This window comes from Nycticebus coucang, chromosome 22, assembly GCF_027406575.1.
Source record: "Nycticebus coucang isolate mNycCou1 chromosome 22, mNycCou1.pri, whole genome shotgun sequence".
NCBI lineage: Eukaryota > Metazoa > Chordata > Mammalia > Primates > Lorisidae > Nycticebus > Nycticebus coucang.
In genome coordinates, this window is record NC_069801.1 from 33946198 (window position 1) to 33964806 (window position 18609).

Consider the following 18609-nt stretch of genomic DNA (forward strand, 5'->3'; position numbering starts at 1 on the left):
GATCCTCACTAGTACTTATTATGTACATGATCTTTCTATTTTTGCCCATCTAACAGGGAAGAAAATGTGCTATTTCATGTAACTTAATATTGGATGGAAAAGGCAGACCCTGCTGTGTAGGCTGGTTCCTAACAGGCCACAGATCGGACCAGTATTGGTCCACAGCCCGGGGGTTGGGGACTGAAGTTACAGAGCCATTAACAGTGAAAATGTAGATTGTTATTATGTCATTTCACAAAGATGTTTGTAATGTTAAGTGAGAAAAGTACATATTCAAATAGTTGATACAATATGGTTGTACTTTTGGAAGATGAGATTACAATTCAGTAGTTTTGGGAAATGTCCTGGAGTTTGTTTTTTTTGTTTTTTGAGACAGAGTCTCACCTTTGTCGCCCTCAGGAGAGTGCTCTGGCATCATAGCTCACAGCAATCTCAAACTCTTGGGCTCAAGTGATTCTCTTGTCTTAGCCTCCCAAGTAGCTGGGACTACAGGTGCCTGCTACAACATCTGGCTGTTTTTCGAGATCTCGTTCTTGTTCAGGCTGGTCTCAAATTTGTAAGCTCAGGCAGTCCACCCACCTAGGCCTCCCAGAGTGATGAGATTACAGGCGTGAGCCACCACTCCTGGTCCTGGAGTTTGTTTTTTAAAAATTGTTCCCACTCCTTGTTTGGGAACAAGTGCTAGAATAAACTACTCTGCACGTTATAGCCAGACAAATCTTCCTTTCTCTTCCCCTCTCCCTTACTCTTATGTTTTGAACTTATATTGGCTGTATCTTTACTACTTTTTTTTTTTTATTGTTGGGGATTCATTGATTGTATCTTTACTACTTTTGACCCCAAATAAGTGACTGATGCAGAAATCTCAATTAATTGAAGTTTATTAAGCTGAAGTTGAGGATATTCCCAGGAAAGGCATGAACTACAGACAAACCTGTGGTGGTTTTTCCAAAGGGGAATTTGGGTGTTTTAGTATTTGAAGCATACAGAATGAAAAAAGAGAGGAGGCAAAAACAGAGAGGGGCAAGTGGGTAGTGAGATAAAATGGTTATATGTTTATGACATCCAGGAAAATTTACATTTTACATAAGGTGAATGTTAGAAGGGAAAAAGGGAGTGAAGGAAGAATGAATTATGTAGGTGCCTCTGGGTAGGTGGAAGAACATCTAATTCTTTCTTGTCTCTGTACTACACCCATGAAATTAAATTTGTAATTCATTAGTGGTGTGGAATGGCAACAGACTTTAGAGTTTAGACTTTAGACATAGCCTGTAGACCTAAAGTAACAATTGGCATGTTGTTCGCATGTTGTTCCTTGTGGGAGGCCAGCAAGGAATTTCCTTAATAAATGATCTATGGGGCCAGCCCTTCACATTGCTAAAGCCTTAGCCTTTATTTTGCCTTTGCATAAGGAACTTGGGGGATGGGAATGGGGATTTTTATTTTCTTTGCTACAACCAAATCAAATATGCTTTGGTGATGAACAGTATGCTCACAGTTACCTTTAAAGAATTCAGTTTTGGGCTTGGCGACTGTAGCTCAGTGGCTAGGGAACCAGCCACATACACCAGAGCTGGCGGGTTCAAACCCAGCCCGGGCCTGTCAAACAACAATGATAACTCCAAACAAAAAATGGCCAGGCGTTGTGGTAGGGGCCTGTAGTCCCAGCTACTTGGGAGGCTGAAGCAAGAGAATCGCTTAAGTCCAAGAGTTTGATATTGCCATGAGCTGTGACGCCACAGTACTCTACCGAGGGTGACATAGTGAGATTGTCTCAAAAAAAAAAAAATATAATAAAATAAATAAATAATTCAGTTTAATACTAGGTGGAGAGAGATGCTGACAGGGTTGTGAGGGAAAGAAAGAAAACTGTCTCACTGACCTTTCCCTTTCCCCATATCTCCCTTCCTACTAATCAGACTGTGGCCTCCATTGTTCCAGGAAAATGTTTTTAAAGAGAAACTAGACAATTCTTGGCCATTGACCAGCTAAGGGTCCGTTTACAGAAATTAAAATAAAAAAAAATTTTTTTTTTTGAGACGGAGTCTTACTTTGTCACCCTCGGTAGAGTGCTGTGGTGTCACAGCTCAAAGCAACCTCCAACTCTTGGACTTAAGTAATTCTCTTGCCTCAGCCTCCCAAGTAGCTGGGACTACAGGCGCCTGCCACAACACTGACTATTTTTGTTGCAGTTGCCACTGCTGTTTTAGCCGGCCAGGGCTGGCTTCAAACCTGCCACCCTTGGTATATGGGGCCAGTGCCCTACCCACTGAGCCACAGGCGCTGCCCAATTAAAGTAATTTTTGAGGGCATTTTTCTCCATTGGATGTTGGCTTTTCGTGAAAACTTTAGCACACCTACCCCATCTGCCCTGATAGACTCCTTTTAGAGTCTCCTAGAAGTTTCTTTGCCTAGTCCCAAACAGGCCTGTCATCTTGTCATCTTCCACTTATAGAATATTATTTACTCTCTCCATATGTTCACAAATTGCACGAAATTCCTCCTCCTTTCCTCTTCTTTTCTGTCCTACTAATTGCCATTTTCTTCAGAGTGGCATCCCAAGTCTCATCAGTTCTGTACGTCTTCCTTGAATTCACCAGCATTTGTTTTTTTTTTTTGTTTTTTCGTTTTTTTCTTTTGAGACAGAGTCTCATTTGGTCACTCTTGGTAGAGTGCCATGGCATCTTAGCTCACCTGTGACCTCAGGCAGTCCACTGGCCTCAGCCTCCCAAGTGCTGGGATTACAGGTATGAGCCACCACACCAGGCCATCATGTGTTTCTTTTCTGAAATCATTTAACTCTTGTTTGTACGACTTAAGGTAATGTTCATACAGTACCTATGCAATAGAAAAGAATTGTTTATTCCTCTTTTACCCCTTCTGTTACAACTAAACTTTTGCCGAGGGCAATGACAATGTTTCAGACCTTGAATTACCCTTAGAATCATGTATGTTGCTTGGGCTATAGTAAGTATTCAGCAAATAACTTGTTGATTTGTTCAGTAGGAGCACATTTGAAGAATAAATTATATTGCATTATAAAAACTGCTTTTTTTTCTGCTCGTGCTCAGATCACTCAGTCCTTGGTGTTTCTGCTGTTGGCTACACTTTTCAGTGCATTGACGGGTTTGCCATGGAGTCTTTATAATACTTTTGTGATAGAAGAAAAACATGGTTTCAATCAACAGGTATAATAGAGAATAGAAATGTTCTGTTTTAATTGTGAAGCACTTTGCTTTAGTCTTGCTCTAGTAATAATTTAAATATAATTTGCTGTTTTAGAGCATGAATTAATTGAAAGGAACTGCAGATATGGTAAAGATCATAGTTTAAGGTCTTGTTATATAAACTATTAGTGCTTTTCAGCTAATAACATTTAAATGAATTCATTTTAAACTGTAAAATGAAAGACATTGACTTAATGTCTTAGGTTACCAAGTGCCATAACATAGTTTAACTACATGTTAATATTTAAATTGGTTTAATAATGTATCTTTTGTATTCATTTATTCTTTAAAAAGCAAATCAGTTTCTCAGTGTTTTACAGTGATGTTTTCTTTTTCCAGACGTTGGGATTCTTCATGAAAGATGCAATCAAGAAATTTATTGTGACTCAGTGTATTTTATTGCCCGTGTCTTCACTACTACTTTATATTATCAAAATTGGGGGTGACTATTTTTTTATTTATGCCTGGCTGTTCACATTAGTTGTGTCTCTGGTGAGTATGACTTTATTTCATTTTCTTTTACACAAGTTCCTTGGTGAGATTATAATAATTTAACCTCCTTTAGCATGGAGATAGTTCTTAAGAAGCAGATGAAATATAAATAGATGCTTATATAAATTTCTCTTTTGGTTTCTGCTTTGGATATAGAAATAGAATTGACCATAAATTTTATTGTCTTTATGCTAATCCTTTCAAGTCATAGACGCTAGTTAGTAGTCACTTTTAGTAATCCAATTGGCAGGCAGTTTGGGGCTGTGCATTTGTGAGTTGCCATCAGAGTGAATGATCAAGTGTAATAATATCTAGTGCTTAAAAATCATGGATATTTTCAAGAGAGAATAGAGTTAAGAAGGACAGGGGAAAGAACTTGCGCACTTTCCTGCTTTCTTATACTCTCCTCCCCTGGCCTGCGCCTCTTCCCCTACCCATCCCCTTGCCCTTCTTTACTGTTCTGCTCTGTTCTCTTCCATTCTCTTTCCTTTTCTCCCTGACTGCCACCTATCTTTCCCTCTCTTCTTCCACTTTCTCTTTTCCTTTCACTCTTCCCTCTCATTTTCCCTGCCCCACATCTTCTCTTTCCCATATTCTAAACAACTTCACAACACACACTACATACAGCATAACACAAATTGTCTGTTTGTAGCTCCTGTAAAATATCATGTCAGCTCTTCACCTCCACTGAGGTTTATTTTGTTTTGTTTTTTTGGTGATAGGGTTTCACTGTTGTCTAGGCTAGAGTGCTGTGGTTATTTTGTAGGTGTGATCATAGTGCCCTACAGCCTCAAACTTCTGGCCTTAAGTAATCCTCCTGCCTCAGTCTCCTGAATATCTGGGACTATAGTCTGGCTTAGGTTTATTTTAATCTCAAATACATGATGCTTATTGTTTCACGTCCCACTGCTGGGATGAAGATCAGAAAACGGACACTAGTTGGATTTACAAGTATCCATTGTATGGCAAATTGAAATAAGAGGAAAAAGAGCAGAGGAAATACTCCAAAAATGCTTAAGGGAGTGCTGTTTGAACCAAAGTGAACATTTTTGTACTATGGGTAATTAATTTCAGCAGATAAACCAACCAAGTCACAGATAGCCCAGATCATGTTCTAGTTAATTATTTTTTCGTGAAGACTTCAGGTCTATCATGATTACTTTAAAAGGCAGAATTGCATGTTATGATTGGCTTATGAAGTGTCAGAGATTCCAAGGATTATTTATTACCATCTACCTATCTCAATCACTGGTAGCAGCATTATCTTCAAAAATAAAATTCACTGGCTTACTATGGTATCAGATTACTCATTTTGGCTTAATTCATCAGATGTTGAGCTCTTACTATCTGGTAGTCTTTGGGCCTGGAATACTAGAGCTAAGAAGATAAGTTTCCTGATTTCTCATTTGGGGTCAGTATAATTGGTGGTTTTGTTTTGTTAAACAGGGTCTTGCTCTGTTGCCTGGTTGCTGGTCAGTGGCACAATTCATAGGTCACTGCAGCCTCAAACTCTTGGGCTCAGTTGTACTAGCTAAAGTGTATGCCAGCTTAACTCTTTTTTTTTTTTTTTTTCGTAAGGATGGGGTTTCAACTATGTTGCCCAGGCTGATCTCGAATCCTGGTCTCAAGTGGTTCTCCTGTCTTGGCCTCCTAAAGAGCTGGTATTACAGGAATGAATTACCGTATCCCACAGTTGTTTTAATATAATTGAAGCTATGTAATAATGAGTAGTTTTTCTGTCGGAGTGTATTGATAGGTTGTTCTGACATTTACTTTTCAGGTTCTTGTCACAATCTATGCTGATTATATTGCCCCTTTATTTGACAAATTCACACCTCTGCCTGAGGGAAAGCTTAAACAAGAAATTGAAGTAATGGCAAAGAGTATTGACTTTCCTTTGACTAAGGTGTATGTTGTTGAAGGTAAGGCTGCCTGTAGGTAAGAAGGTTTTATTCAAGTGGTCTTTTTTATTTGGTTCTTTATTCTTAAAACTTTAATAGAATAGCAAACAGATTTCTAAAAATTTTGTTATTTAAAGGTTAAGATTTACACGATTTGTTTTTTAATATTTATAGGAATATTGAACAACATCAGAAACTGGTGCTTGATGTCAAATCCTGCTCTTGCCTACAGCTCTGTTTTGTTGGCTTTATGTATATGTATGTGTGTGTGTGTTTTTTGTTTTTTTTTTTGTAGAGACAGAGTTTCACTTTATGGCCCTCAGTAGAGTGCCGTGGCATCACACAGCTCACAGCAACCTCCAACTCCTGGGCTTCAGCGATTCTCTTGCCTCAGCCTCCCGAGTAGCTGGGACTACAGGCGCCTGCCACAACACCCGGCTATTTTTTGGTTGCAGTTTGGCGGGGGCCGGGTTTGAACCTGACACCCTCGGTATATGGGGCTGGCGCCTTACCGACTGAGCCACAGGCGCCGCCCGTGTGTGTGTGTGTGTGTGTGTGTGTGTGTGTGTGTGTGTTTTAAGAAACGGAGTCTTACTCTTACTCAGGCGGATCTTGAACTCCTGAGCTTAAGCTTATCCACCGCCTCTTACCGGTCTCAGCCTCCCAGAGTGCTAGGATTACAGGTGTGAGCCACCGCCCCAGCCTTGTTGGCTTTACAATATCGTTTTGAATTTTTGGCCAAGACCTTTTTCATTCCCTGTTACATTATGTTCTTTGTTAGACAGATTTATTCACTTCTGTTTCCTGCCTGGCTTCTCTAGGTAATTGAGTTGGACTCTTGAATATCAGATTCCATTTAGCATTTGTCTGGTGTGCTCATAATCAAAACCAGTGTTGGCTCGGTACCCGCAGCATAGTGGTTATGGAGCCAGCCACATGCACTGAACAACAATGATGATAACTGCAACAAAAAAATAGCCGGGCGTTGTGGTGGGCACCTGTAGTTCCAGCTACTTGGGAGGCTGAGGCAAGAAAATTGCTTAAGCCCAAGAGTTGGAGATTGCTGTGAGCAGTGACAGCATGGCAATGAGACTCTGTCTCAAAAAAAAAAATCAAAACTAATGTTATTGACTTTGTCTCCTCCCACAGAACATCCAATGTTCTGGAGGTCTTACCTATAGATTACCAAAGGCTGTGGTATCATTGGGTATTCTGATTAGTTGTCTTAGATATACTCTGCTTTTCTGATGATTGCTTTTGAGAGTTAAGCTGTCTACTAGATTGTATAAGACTACTGTAAAGTGTCAGGGAAGCCCACAAAGATTTAGAGAAAAACTGTTGTAAGGTACCACAACTTTTAGCATTTAAGAATTATAATCCTTGGGCGGCGCCTATGGCTCAATCGGTAAGGCGCCGGCCCCATATACCGAGGGTGGCAGGTTCAAACCCAGCCCCGGCTGAACTGCAACTAAAAAAAAGCCGGGCGTTGTGGCAGGCGCCTGTAGTCCCAGCTACTTGGGAGGCTGAGGCAAGAGAATCGCTTAAGCCCAGGAGTTGGAGGTTGCTGTGAGCTGTGATGCCATGGCACTTTACCGAGGGCCATAAAGTGAGACTCTGTCTCTACTAAAAAAAAAAAAAAAAGGAATTATAATCCTTATAGATGAACATAACTGGCTCTTCTACTACCACTTATCAGCTACAGGATATTGAACAAATCACTTCACCCCTCTGGGGTTTTAGTTGTGCTTCGTCTAAACTACAGTTTCACAGATATTTTCTGTAAAAGGCTAGATAGTAGATGGTTTAGGCTTTGCAGGCCATGTGGTCTCTATTGCAGCTATCCAACTCTGCAAAAGCAGCCATAGACAATACTAAACAAGTGAGCATGCCTGTGTTCAGTAAAACTTTATAAAAGGAAATGGCAGGACGGCACCTGTGGCTCAGTGAGTGGGACGCTGGCCCCATATATCAAGGGTGGCGGGTTTGAACCCAGCCCCAGCCAAACTGCAACAAAAAATAGCTAGGGGTTGTGGTAGGCACCTGTAGCCCCAGCTACTTGGGAGGCTGAGGCAAGAGAATCGCCTAAGCCCAAGAGCTGGAGGTTGCTGTGACGCCACAGCATTCTACTGAGGGTAACAGAGTGAGACTCTTGTCTCTAAAAAAAAAAAAAAAAGAAAGAAAGAAATGGCAGGTTGGATTTGGCATGCTGGCCAGAATATCACCAGCAAGAAGCCTCCATGTTAGATGAAAGGCATAGAAACTGAGAAGCAACCGCAGGGCAGGAGAGAACAGGTGGTCCCAACTAAAAAGAATGTGCTGAGGCTATGCAATGCGGCTAAAGGCAGAAATGGACCTGCATAAGTTTCTGTGGGAAGATGATGGAATAAGCCAGTTTACATTTCTTTTCTGTTCTTTTTTTTTTTTTTAGGGACAAAGTCTCATTTTGTTGCCCTCGGTAGAGTGCTGTGGCGTCACAGCTCACAGCAACCTCCAGCTCTTGGGCTTAGGTGATTCTTTTGCCTTCAGCCTCTCAAGTAGCTGGGACTACAGGCGCCCACCACAATGCCGGGCTATTTTTTTGTTGCAGTTTGGCCGGGCCAGTTTTGAAACCACCACCCTCAGTATATGGGGCCAGTGCCCTGCTCACTGAGCCACAGGCACTGCTCCAGTTTACATTTCTTTCATCTCTGAAATCATTACTTTTTTTTTTGAGACAGAGTCTTGCTCTGTTACCCCAGCTAGAGTGCCGTGATGTCAGTCTAGCTCAGAACAGCCTCAAACTCCTGCCTGAGCTTAAGCGATCCTCCTGCCTTAGCTTCCAAGTGGCTGAGACACCAGTCACCATGCTCGGCTAATTTTTCTATTTTTAGTAGATTTGGGGTCTCACTCTTACTCAGGTTGTCTCAAACTTCTGAGCTCAAGCAGTCCTCCTGCCTCAGCCTCCAAAAATGCTAGGATTATAAGTGCGAGCCACCACGCCCAGCCTACTTTTTTCTTTTTAAGGTATTAAACTGATAGCACACTAATCAGTATAGTAGAACAGTCTCTGAGGGGTTTTTACTGAAGGGGCAACCTAAGTTACTGATCATTTAAGTTATAATCACATAACATGAAACAGTAGATAATGCTGTAGTAGTAGAGGTGATCAATAGAATGATACATACCATCCAGGCAATTTTCATTTTAGATGAAGTAGAAAACGCTTTATGTAGGAGTATGACCCAAGCTGTGTCTTTTTTCTTTATTTTTTATTTCAAATTAATATGAAGGTACAGATTTTTAGGTTACATTGTTCTCACTTTCAGGGTAAAGTTTCAGTGGCAAAAGAGCCCCTCACCCAGGGAGCATGTTTTATACCCTCTAAATGTGCACATTAGGTGAGATCCCCCCACCCCCATGCCCTCCCTTTTTCTGTCAGAACCCCTCGCAAATTCCCTGAGCTGCATCTTAATGGAGAATCAAGACTTGAATAGGTTGCAGGGTAGCATTTCAGAGGTCAGGCTTTGGAGTCAGTGGACTTAGGTTTTATTTCTCTATCACAAATTACCTGCGTGACTTTGGGTAACTCAACTTTGCTAAATAACAGTTTACTCTTCTATAATGAATGCATGTTTTTTTGTTGTTAACAATAGTAACCAGCCCTCAAAACTATTTTGAAGGAATGAATTTATTACTATAGTAACAATAAACATTATGGATTATAAATTGGTAGAGTATTATAGTAAACAGCTCAGAATCCTGCTCTCAAAAATTATCACATAGCAAGTGCTGTGCAGAGAATTAAATTAGTGTGGTGTGGTGAAGCATGACTTGAGTTGATAACTTCAGATTGGGTCATTAGAGAAGGCTTCTCTGAACAAACAACTATTAAGCCAAAACCTGAAGAGAAGAGCCATTTATATTGAGATCAATGGGAAAATCTAGATTTTTATATTTTCAAGGAAAATGAGGAAGCCCAGTGTGGCTGCATGATGGCAGGACAGTGTTCTGAGATGAAATCATAGACACAGCCAAGAGTCACATGGTGTAGCCTTTGTAAGTCAAGTTAAGGAGTTTGGATTTTAACTTCAGTAGGAAAAGCCATTCAAGGCTTTAGGCAGGAAAGTAACATGGTCAGGTGTTTATTTCACAAAATACCTTGAGGTGGCACCTGTAGTTCAGTGGATAGGGCATTGGCCACATCCACCGAGGCTGGTGGGTTTGAACCTGGCCCACACCAGCTAAAACAACGATGACAACTGCAACAAAAAATAGCCGGGCGTTGTGGTGGGCGCCTGTAGTCCCAGCTACTTGCAAGGCTGAGGCAAGAGAATCGTGTAAGCCCAAGAGTTTGAGGTTGCTGTGAGGGGGTGACAGCTTGAGACTGTCTCAAAAAAAAAAAAAAATACTTTGGACTATTGTGTAGAGAGTATATTGTGGGCGGGGAAGGGCGAGGAAAGCAGAGAGAGCAGGTAGAGCAGATAGGAAGCGACTGCAGTAATCCGGGTAGGATTTAATAGTGGCTTAGACTAGGACACTAGTCACTGATGGAGAGAAGTGGATGCATTTTGGGATAGGTTTTAAAAGTACAGTTGATTGCCTTGCTAATAGATTGCATGTGAGGGAATAAAGGATCAACATCAAGGATAACAGCCTAGATTTTTGACCTGAGCAATTGGATAAATGCTGGTTTACTGAGAGGAAAAAAACTGAGAGAAGGTCAGGTTTGTGGGGACTTAAGATTCTAATGGATGTGTTACACGTTGAGGTACCTATTAAAAATTGTGTTAAGAGTTCTGCAAGCAATAGAAATCAACTGTGGCTAATTTAAGCAGAAAAATTGCTTATTGAAACAATATTTGGTAGTTCACCAAATCTCCAAGAAAGTTAAGTTTACCAACCTTCGGAAAATAGGCTGTTCCATGGGGAGGCCAGGAACTCAGAATCATGCTGCAGAAGCAGTCTGGCCAGGACACTACTCTTGCTACCTTAGAACATGGGACCCAGCAGTTCGCATACCTAACATCCCTGCCTCTGGCACCTACAGATTTAATTCCTTTCTTTTTTGTGTAATTAGCTAAGTCTTCAGAGTCTTCAGTGGGTGCATCTAATCAACTAAGCCAGGGCTTGGGGTTAACTGCTAGGAGTGCTGGCGAGGCAATTAGTTGGCTTTTTAGATCTCTCAAATGAGAAGTGTTCTCTCACATGGTATAAAAAGGAGATTCCAATACTAGGCAGGAGGAAAACCACACATATGAATATGAAGAACAGGTATGCTTATAGACATCCATGTGGAAATATCAAATAGGCAGTCTGGAGTTCTAGGGAGAGGTCAAGGCAAGAATATAGCTTTGAAAGTATCTGGCACATAGATAGTGTTTAATAACATGGATGAAGGCACTTAGAGAAAAGAAGGGGGCCATGGTCATAGTCAGAGGGCAGGACAGTCAGGAGGAGGAAGAGGTACCATTGAGGAAAGAAGAAAAACAGCAGAGGCTCGGCACCTGTGGCTCAAGCGGCTAAGGCGCCAGCCACATACACCTGAGCTGGCAGGTTCGAATCCAGCCTGGGCCCGCCAAACAACAGTGATGGCTGCAACCAAAAAATAGCCGGGTGTTGTGGCAGGCGCCTGTAGTCCCAGCTACTTGGGAGGCAGAGACAGGAGACTCACTTGAGCCCAGGAGTTTGAGGTTGCTGTGAGCTATGATGCGACAGCACTCTACCCAGGGCAACAGCTTGAGGCTCTGTCTCAAAAAAAGAAAGAAAGAAAGAAAAACAGCAGAAAGTGGTGTCTTAAGAGCCAGCAGAAGAAAGTGCTTCAAAGAGAAAGTGGTCACCTGTGTTACGTGCTGCTAAGAGGCTGCTTAAGATGAGACATCATAAACAAAAGATGTAGGTGGCAGTGCCTTACATTTTTGTAGAAGGTTTTGATTTTTCAGAGTTCTCAAATATATTACTTCATTCCTCAAGTGGTATCATTAATCTGTTTAGTAAATAAAGATTACTGAAAATACGGTCATAGGATATGAGGATACATTCTGAGAAATGCATTGTTAGGCAGTTTCCTTGTCACACAAACACCATACAGTTTTACTTACACAAACCTAGATGGTATAGCTTACTATACACCTAGGGTACATGGAATAACCTGTTGCTTCTAGGCTATTACCCCGTCCAGCACCGTTACTGTACTGAACACTGTAGGCAACTTTAACACATGGTAAGTATTAAAGACAACATGTTGCACTGCAGTGTTACAATGGCTATGATGTCACTAAGTGATGGGAACGTTCTGGATCCATTATAATCTTACAAGACTATTATCATACATGTGGTCCATCATTACCAAATCATAGTTACATAGTGCATGACTATATACTACATGCCAGGCACAGTGAACAACAAGCTTGCAGTCTAGTATAGGGACCCTTGAACTTTAGTAAGTGTAAGAATTCCCTGGAGAGGGTGGTACCTGTGGCTCAGTGAGTGGGGCACCAGCCCCATATATTGCAGGCGGTGGGTTCAAACCCGGCCCTGGCCAAACTGCAACAAAAAATAGCCAGGTGTTGTGGTGGGCTCCTGTAGTCCCAGCTACTCAGGAGGCTGAGGCAAGAGAATCACCTAAGCCCAAGAGCTGGAGGTTGCTGTGAGCTGTGACGCCACGGAACTCTACCAAGGACAACAAAGTAAGACTCTGTCTCAAAAAAAAAAAAAAAGAATGGCAGCACCTGTGGCTCAAAGGGGTGGGGCACCGGCCCCATCTACCAGAGGTGGCGGGTTCAAACCCGGCCCTGGCCAAAAACTGCAAAAAAAAAAAAAAAAAATTCCCTGGAGAATTTGTTAAAAGATAAATTCTTGGACTTCATTCCTGTAGATTCTGACTTGCTAGATGATTCCATTATCTCCTTCTGACAAGCACCCTAGGTAAATTTGTGGTTCCTTGGGCCACACTTTGAGATACCCAGACCAGGGGGAGATATTGAGACATTAATTTTATTTATCTGCATACAGTCTACGTAGGTGCTTTTTTTTTTTTTTTTTGAGACAGAGTTTTACATTGTTGCCCTCGGTAGAGTGCTGTGGCACCACAGCTCACAGCATCCTCCAGCTCCTGGGCTTAGGCAATTCTCTTGCCTCAGCCTCACGAGTAGCTGGGACTACAGGTGCGCGCCACAGTGCCTGGCTATTTTTTTGTTGCAGTTGGGCCAGGGCCAGTTTTGAACCTGCCAGCCTCAGTATATGGGGCTGGCGCCCTACCCACTGAGCCACAGGCGCCGCCCAGTCTACCTACTTTCATAAATAACTTCAGATAGCTTCTAAGAATTTTTTTTTTAAGAATTATTTTTAAATTAATTTAAAAATTATGATCAGCTGATAACAGAGATGAGATGGAGGTGTGGAGAATGATAACAGCATTCTAGAGACTAAGGTCCTCTATTATTGACACAATTAGGTCACAGTTTTGGCTCTTAACTTTCTGGCAATCAAACCAAAAAGCAACATGAATACAATAAATGAATAATAGCTTCTGCTTATCAAAGCTTTACTATTAAACATACATACAACCAAGTACTTTACATTAGAAATATGAGAGAGGGCTGGGCATGGTGGCTGATGCCTGTAATCCTAGTATCTTGGGAGGCCAAGATGGGTAGATTACTTGAGCTCAGGAGTTCAAGACCAGCCTGAGCAAAAGCGAGATCCAGTCTCTGAAAATAGTTGGCGTTGTAGCAAGTGCCTTCCCACTTGGAAGACTGAGGCAAGAGAATCACCTGAGCCCAAGAGTTTAAGGTTGCTGGGAGCTATGATGCTATGGCACTCTACTGAGGGTGACAAAATAAGACTTTTCTCAAAAAAAAAAAAAAAAGGCTTGATGCCTGTGGCTCAAGTGGCTAAGGCACCAGCCACATACACCTGAGCTAGCTGGTTCAAATCCTGCCCGGGCCTGCCAAGCAACAATGACGGCTGCAACCAAAAAATAGCCAGGCATTGTGGTGGGTGCCTGTAGTCCCAGCCAGCTACTTGGGAGGTGGAGGCAGGAGAATCGCTTGAGTCCAGGAGTTGGAGGTTGCTGTGAGTTGAGATGCTATGGCATTCTACCCAGGGCGACAGCTTGAGGCTCCGTCTCAAAAGAAAAAAGAAAAGAAAAGAAAAAAGGTGTGGTGCCTGTGGCTCAAAGGAGTAGGGCACTGGCCCCATATGCCAGAGGTGGCATGTTCAAACCCAGCCCTGGCCAAAAACTGCAAAAAAAAAAAAAAAGGAAAAAAGCATATGAGATATAAAATCAATGTTTTCTGTGACATACCTCAGATTCTCAAGAGAAATAATTTCTTTTATTTGTTTTTAAAAGAAATTATAAAAATAATAGCAGTAGTTTATATGGATCAGGCAGTATAGTAATTGTTTTACTTAGAATATCTCATGTAATCCTTAATCCAACTCAATAAAATAGATTTTAGCCTCACTTCATGAACAAGGAGCTAAAGCCTGAAGAAATTAAAGAAAGTTTTTTTTTTTAATTAATTATTTATTTATTTATTTTGCAGGTTTTGGCCAGGGCTGGGTTTGAACCCGCCACCTCCCGCATGTGGGGCCAGCGCCCTACCCCTTTGAGCCACAGGCACCGCCCTTAAAGAAAGTTTTTAAAATTTACACAACTAACACATGGGCCAGGCATAGTGACTCACACCTGTAATCCTAAACACTCTGTGAGGCCAAAGTGGGAGGATTGCTTGAGCTCAGGAGTTTGAGGTGTCTGTGAACTGGGATGACACCATAGCACTTTAGTCTGGGGCAACAGAGTGAGACTCTGTCTTCAAATAAAAGACAACAATGACAACAACTGATACGTGGCAGAGGCAAGATTTGAATCCAGAGTCTGTGCAATTAATCACTATTTCAGTTCCTTGTACATTGCAAAACATTTGGAAATTAAAGAAATATATAAGGAAGAAAATAAAAATTAACTGTAGTTCAGCAACTATTAGCCACTAGTAAAAATTTAGGTATGTCTTCTTCTAATCTTTATAAAAATAGCTTTAATTTTTTTCTGATTAGATAAGTATGCTTATTTTAAAAGCTTTACAAGAGGGAGAAAAGTAAAATAGGGGAAACAAAAATCTGTAATTCTAGAACCTAGTGATAATTGCATCAGTATTTTGATTTATTTCTTAATAGGCTTGTATATGCTTTTCTATTTACACATACTTTTTTGCTTGATAATGGAACCTTACAGACATGAAGTTTTATATCCTTTGCAATAAATATCAGTGAACTTTTTATTGTTAAATTCTTTGATAGTATAATTTTCAAGCTGCTTACAATTTCATTTCATAGATATATAATAATTTGATTATTTCACAACTGTTGGATATTTAGACTTTACTTATTTACTTACGGTTGCAAAGCTGTGATGAGCATAAATATTTATCAGCAAGAATATAGGGAAGCAGACATCCTCCACTGCCAATGGTGATTTATGTTTGTATAATTTTTCTTCAGTTATTAAGTAATATGTTAATGTTCATTCCAATAATTCAACTTCTAGGAGTCTCTAAAGGACCCCAAACTTTTTAACTATATTCCATGCTTTGAACTATCTTTTCCGTAGGATCTAAACGCTCTTCCCACAGCAATGCTTATTTTTATGGCTTCTTCAAGAACAAACGAATAGTTTTGTTTGACACTCTATTAGAAGAATACTCTGTACTAAACAAAGACATCCAGGAAGATTCTGGCATGGGACTCCGCAATGGTGAAGAAGGGGATAATGAAGAAATAAAAGCTAAAGTTAAAGTGAGTTCTTTTCCTAAGAGGCTCTGCCTTAGAGTTTATACACAGTTACTGTGACAACTCAAAATACGTGTAACATCAATTTCTATGCAACAAGCGTTGAATTCAGGGAAACTATTGACTAACAACACCATGGCCCCTTTATAGTTCTGATATTTACGAAATATTATCACCATTATTACATCCTAACTACCTTGCAAGCTTTTATAGAAGATAGATTTTAAAAATTGGAAGCTCTTATAAGGTAGGAAAATTTGATTATTAGCTATCTTTAAAACAGAGACTTTATATATACACATGTACATATATGAATTCCCATAGGCAAGATAAAGAGAAGATTAACTTACCTTTTAGCTTAAGATATTAATTATAGACGCCAGCCACATACACCTGAGCTGGCGGGTTCGAATCTAGCCCAGGCCCACCAGACAACAATGACGGCTGCAACCAAAAAATAGGCGTGTGGTAGGTGCTGGTAGACCCAGCTACTTGGGAGGTGGAGGCAGGAGAATCTCTTGAACCCTGGAGTTGGAGTTTGCTGTGAGCTATGATGTCATAGCACTCTACCCAGGGTGACAGCTTGAGGCTCCATCTCAAAACAAAACAGACAAAAAAAGATAGTAATTACAGGCTTTACCCATAGGGAGACTTGGATTTGAGTCCTGGTTCTGTCATTTAGTAGCTGTGTGTACTTGGATGCATTATGTAATTTACTTAGGTTTTTTTTTTTTTTTTCTTTTGAGACAGAGTCTCACTTTGTCACCCTCTGTAGAGTGCTATGGCATCATAGGTCACAGCAACCTCAAACTCTTAGGTTCAAGTGATTCTCTTGCCTCAGCCTCCCTAGTAGTTGGTTCTATAGGCGCCTGCCACAACATCCGGCTATTTTTTTTGTTTTGTTTTAGCAGGCCCAGACCAGGTTCAAACCCACCAGCCCCGGTGCATGTGGCCTGTGCCCTAACCACTGAGCTACGGGCACCTAGCCTTTCTTTTTTTTTTTTTTAATTTTTGAGACAGAGTCTCACTGTGTCACCCAGGGTAGAATGCCATGGTGTCATAGCTCACAGCAACCTCAAACTCTTGGGCTCAAATGTTCTTCTTGCTTCACCCTCCCAAGTAGCTGGGACCACAGCGTCTTACTTTGTCTCCTTGGGTAGAATGCTGTGGCAGCATAGCTCACAGCAACCTAAGTATTTTGGGCTTAAGCAATCCTCTTGCCTTAGCCTCCCAAGTAGCTGGGACTACAGGCACCCACCACAATGCCCAGCTATCTTTTATAGATGGGGTCTCACTCTTATGCAGGCTTTCGAATTCCTGAGCTCAAGCAATTCACCTACCTTTGCCTCCCAGAGTGCTAGGATTATAGGTGTCAGCCACCATGCCTGGCCCCCAGAGATGATTTTAGATCCCTGTCCATTTATTATCTGTATAATTGCACAAGTAAGTTAAGTCTCTAAATCTTTCATTTCTTTTTTTTTTTTTTTTTGCAATTTTTGTCCGGGGCTGGGTTTGAACCCGCCACCTCTGGCATATAAGGCCAGTGCCCCACTCCTTTGAGCCACAGGCGCCGCCCCATTTCTTCTTTTTTTTTTTTTTCTAAGACAAAATCTCACCCTGTCACCCTGGGTCGAGTGCCATGACATTGTGGCTCACAGCAGCTTCAAACTCTTGGGCACAAGAGACCCTCTTGTCTTAGCCTCCTGAGTTGCTGAAGACTCGGGTGCCTGCCACAATGCCTGGCTAGTTTTTTTCTACTTTTAGTAGAGACAGGGTCTCACTCTTGTTCAGGCTAGTCTCAAACTCTGGAGTTTAGGTAATCTACCTGCCTCGGCCTCCCAGGGTGCTAGGATTACAGGCATGAGCTGAGCCGCTCTTTGATTTGTTCACGGAAGGATGAGAACAGCAGGGTTTCTCAACCTCAGCATTATTGACATTTTGGGCCAGACAATCTTTTTGTTGTGTAAAATACCTTGTGTATCCTAGGATGTTTGGTAGCATCCCTGGCCAGTGACTAGATGCCAGTTCCTCCTCCCACTCCAAGGAGGTATTTTTGTGACAAAAAAAAATATCTCCAAACACTGCCAGATGCCTGGGGGAGGAGTAGTAGTGCCGAGGGAGTGCCTGCCTTTGTCTCCTTGGGTAGAATGCTGTGGGTGGGCAAAACATTCCCTGGTTGAGAAATACTGGGCTAAAAATGCTTTCCTTTTAGAGTTACGAAGATTAAATGAAATAATATATGTAAAATACCTTGTATTCCATATGTTTTAAGTACCAGAAAATGATTGTCATCTGAGCATCTGTTTTTACCTCAAAAATGTGATCTAGTAAAGCACTTACCTGTTATAAATTTGTAGATGAAATAAAATTCAGCAAAGGAGTTAAATAGTATTGAGAGAGGGTTAATCCTTTTACTGTAATGATTTTTTCAGATAGAGTCATTTTCAGTTAGGATATTAGAATAAAATTCATGTTGGTCTGACCTAGAGCCATAGAATTTTAAGCTAGGAAGAGATCTTAAGGTTATCTTATAGACAGGAAAACTGAAGTCAGGAAAGGGTAACCCAGTGATAACACTAGAAAATTGGGGGTGAGGTCCCTCAGGCCTGTAATCCTATCCTGGCACTCTGGTAGGCCAAGGCAGGTAGATTGCTTGAGCTCAGGAGATCAAGACCAACCTGAGCAAGAGTGAGACCCCGTCTCTATTAAAAACAGAAAAACTAGCTGCATGTGGTGGTGGGCACCTGTAGTCCCAGCAACTTGGGAGGCTGAGGCAAGAAGATCGCTTGATACCAGGAGTGAGGTGGCTGTGAGCTATGATGTCAGGGCAACAGAGTGAGACTCTGTCTTTAAACAACAACAACAACAACAACAACAACAAAAACCCCACAAAACAACAACAAAAAAAAAACACTAGAGAATCATGTAAGTTTAAGGAATCAATCTGCTTAAGCAGCATCCATATACAGGGTGGATCACATTATAGCTAAACCTAGATATTAGATAGTGGCGCACTGATTACAAGCAAAGAAATGATTAATATCTATGAAAATATATATATATTTTTGGCTACAAAATAATTGGGTGGCCCTTTGAAGTATGTTAGGGGGGTACCTTATTTTGTTGGCTTCTTGAAAGGCCTGCTTTATTTTATTGGTTAACTACAAATATTTTAGCATTTAAATACAAGTTACACAGCCAGATACATTAGATACAGTCCT

The 18609-nt window shown here is 41.2% G+C and overlaps 1 protein-coding gene across 2 annotated transcripts in view; it reads left to right on the top strand.

Moving 5' to 3' along the window:
• ZMPSTE24 (zinc metallopeptidase STE24) overlaps positions 1 to 18609 on the top strand; it is a 55478-nt gene that overhangs the window by 14157 nt on the left and 22712 nt on the right. For both annotated transcript variants that reach the window (XM_053576248.1, XM_053576249.1), the window contains exons 4-7: positions 3072 to 3188; positions 3567 to 3719; positions 5500 to 5641; positions 15210 to 15394. In XM_053576248.1, the coding sequence (XP_053432223.1) occupies positions 3072 to 3188; positions 3567 to 3719; positions 5500 to 5641; positions 15210 to 15394 (597 nt within the window). The remainder of the gene's footprint in view (positions 1 to 3071; positions 3189 to 3566; positions 3720 to 5499; positions 5642 to 15209; positions 15395 to 18609) is intronic.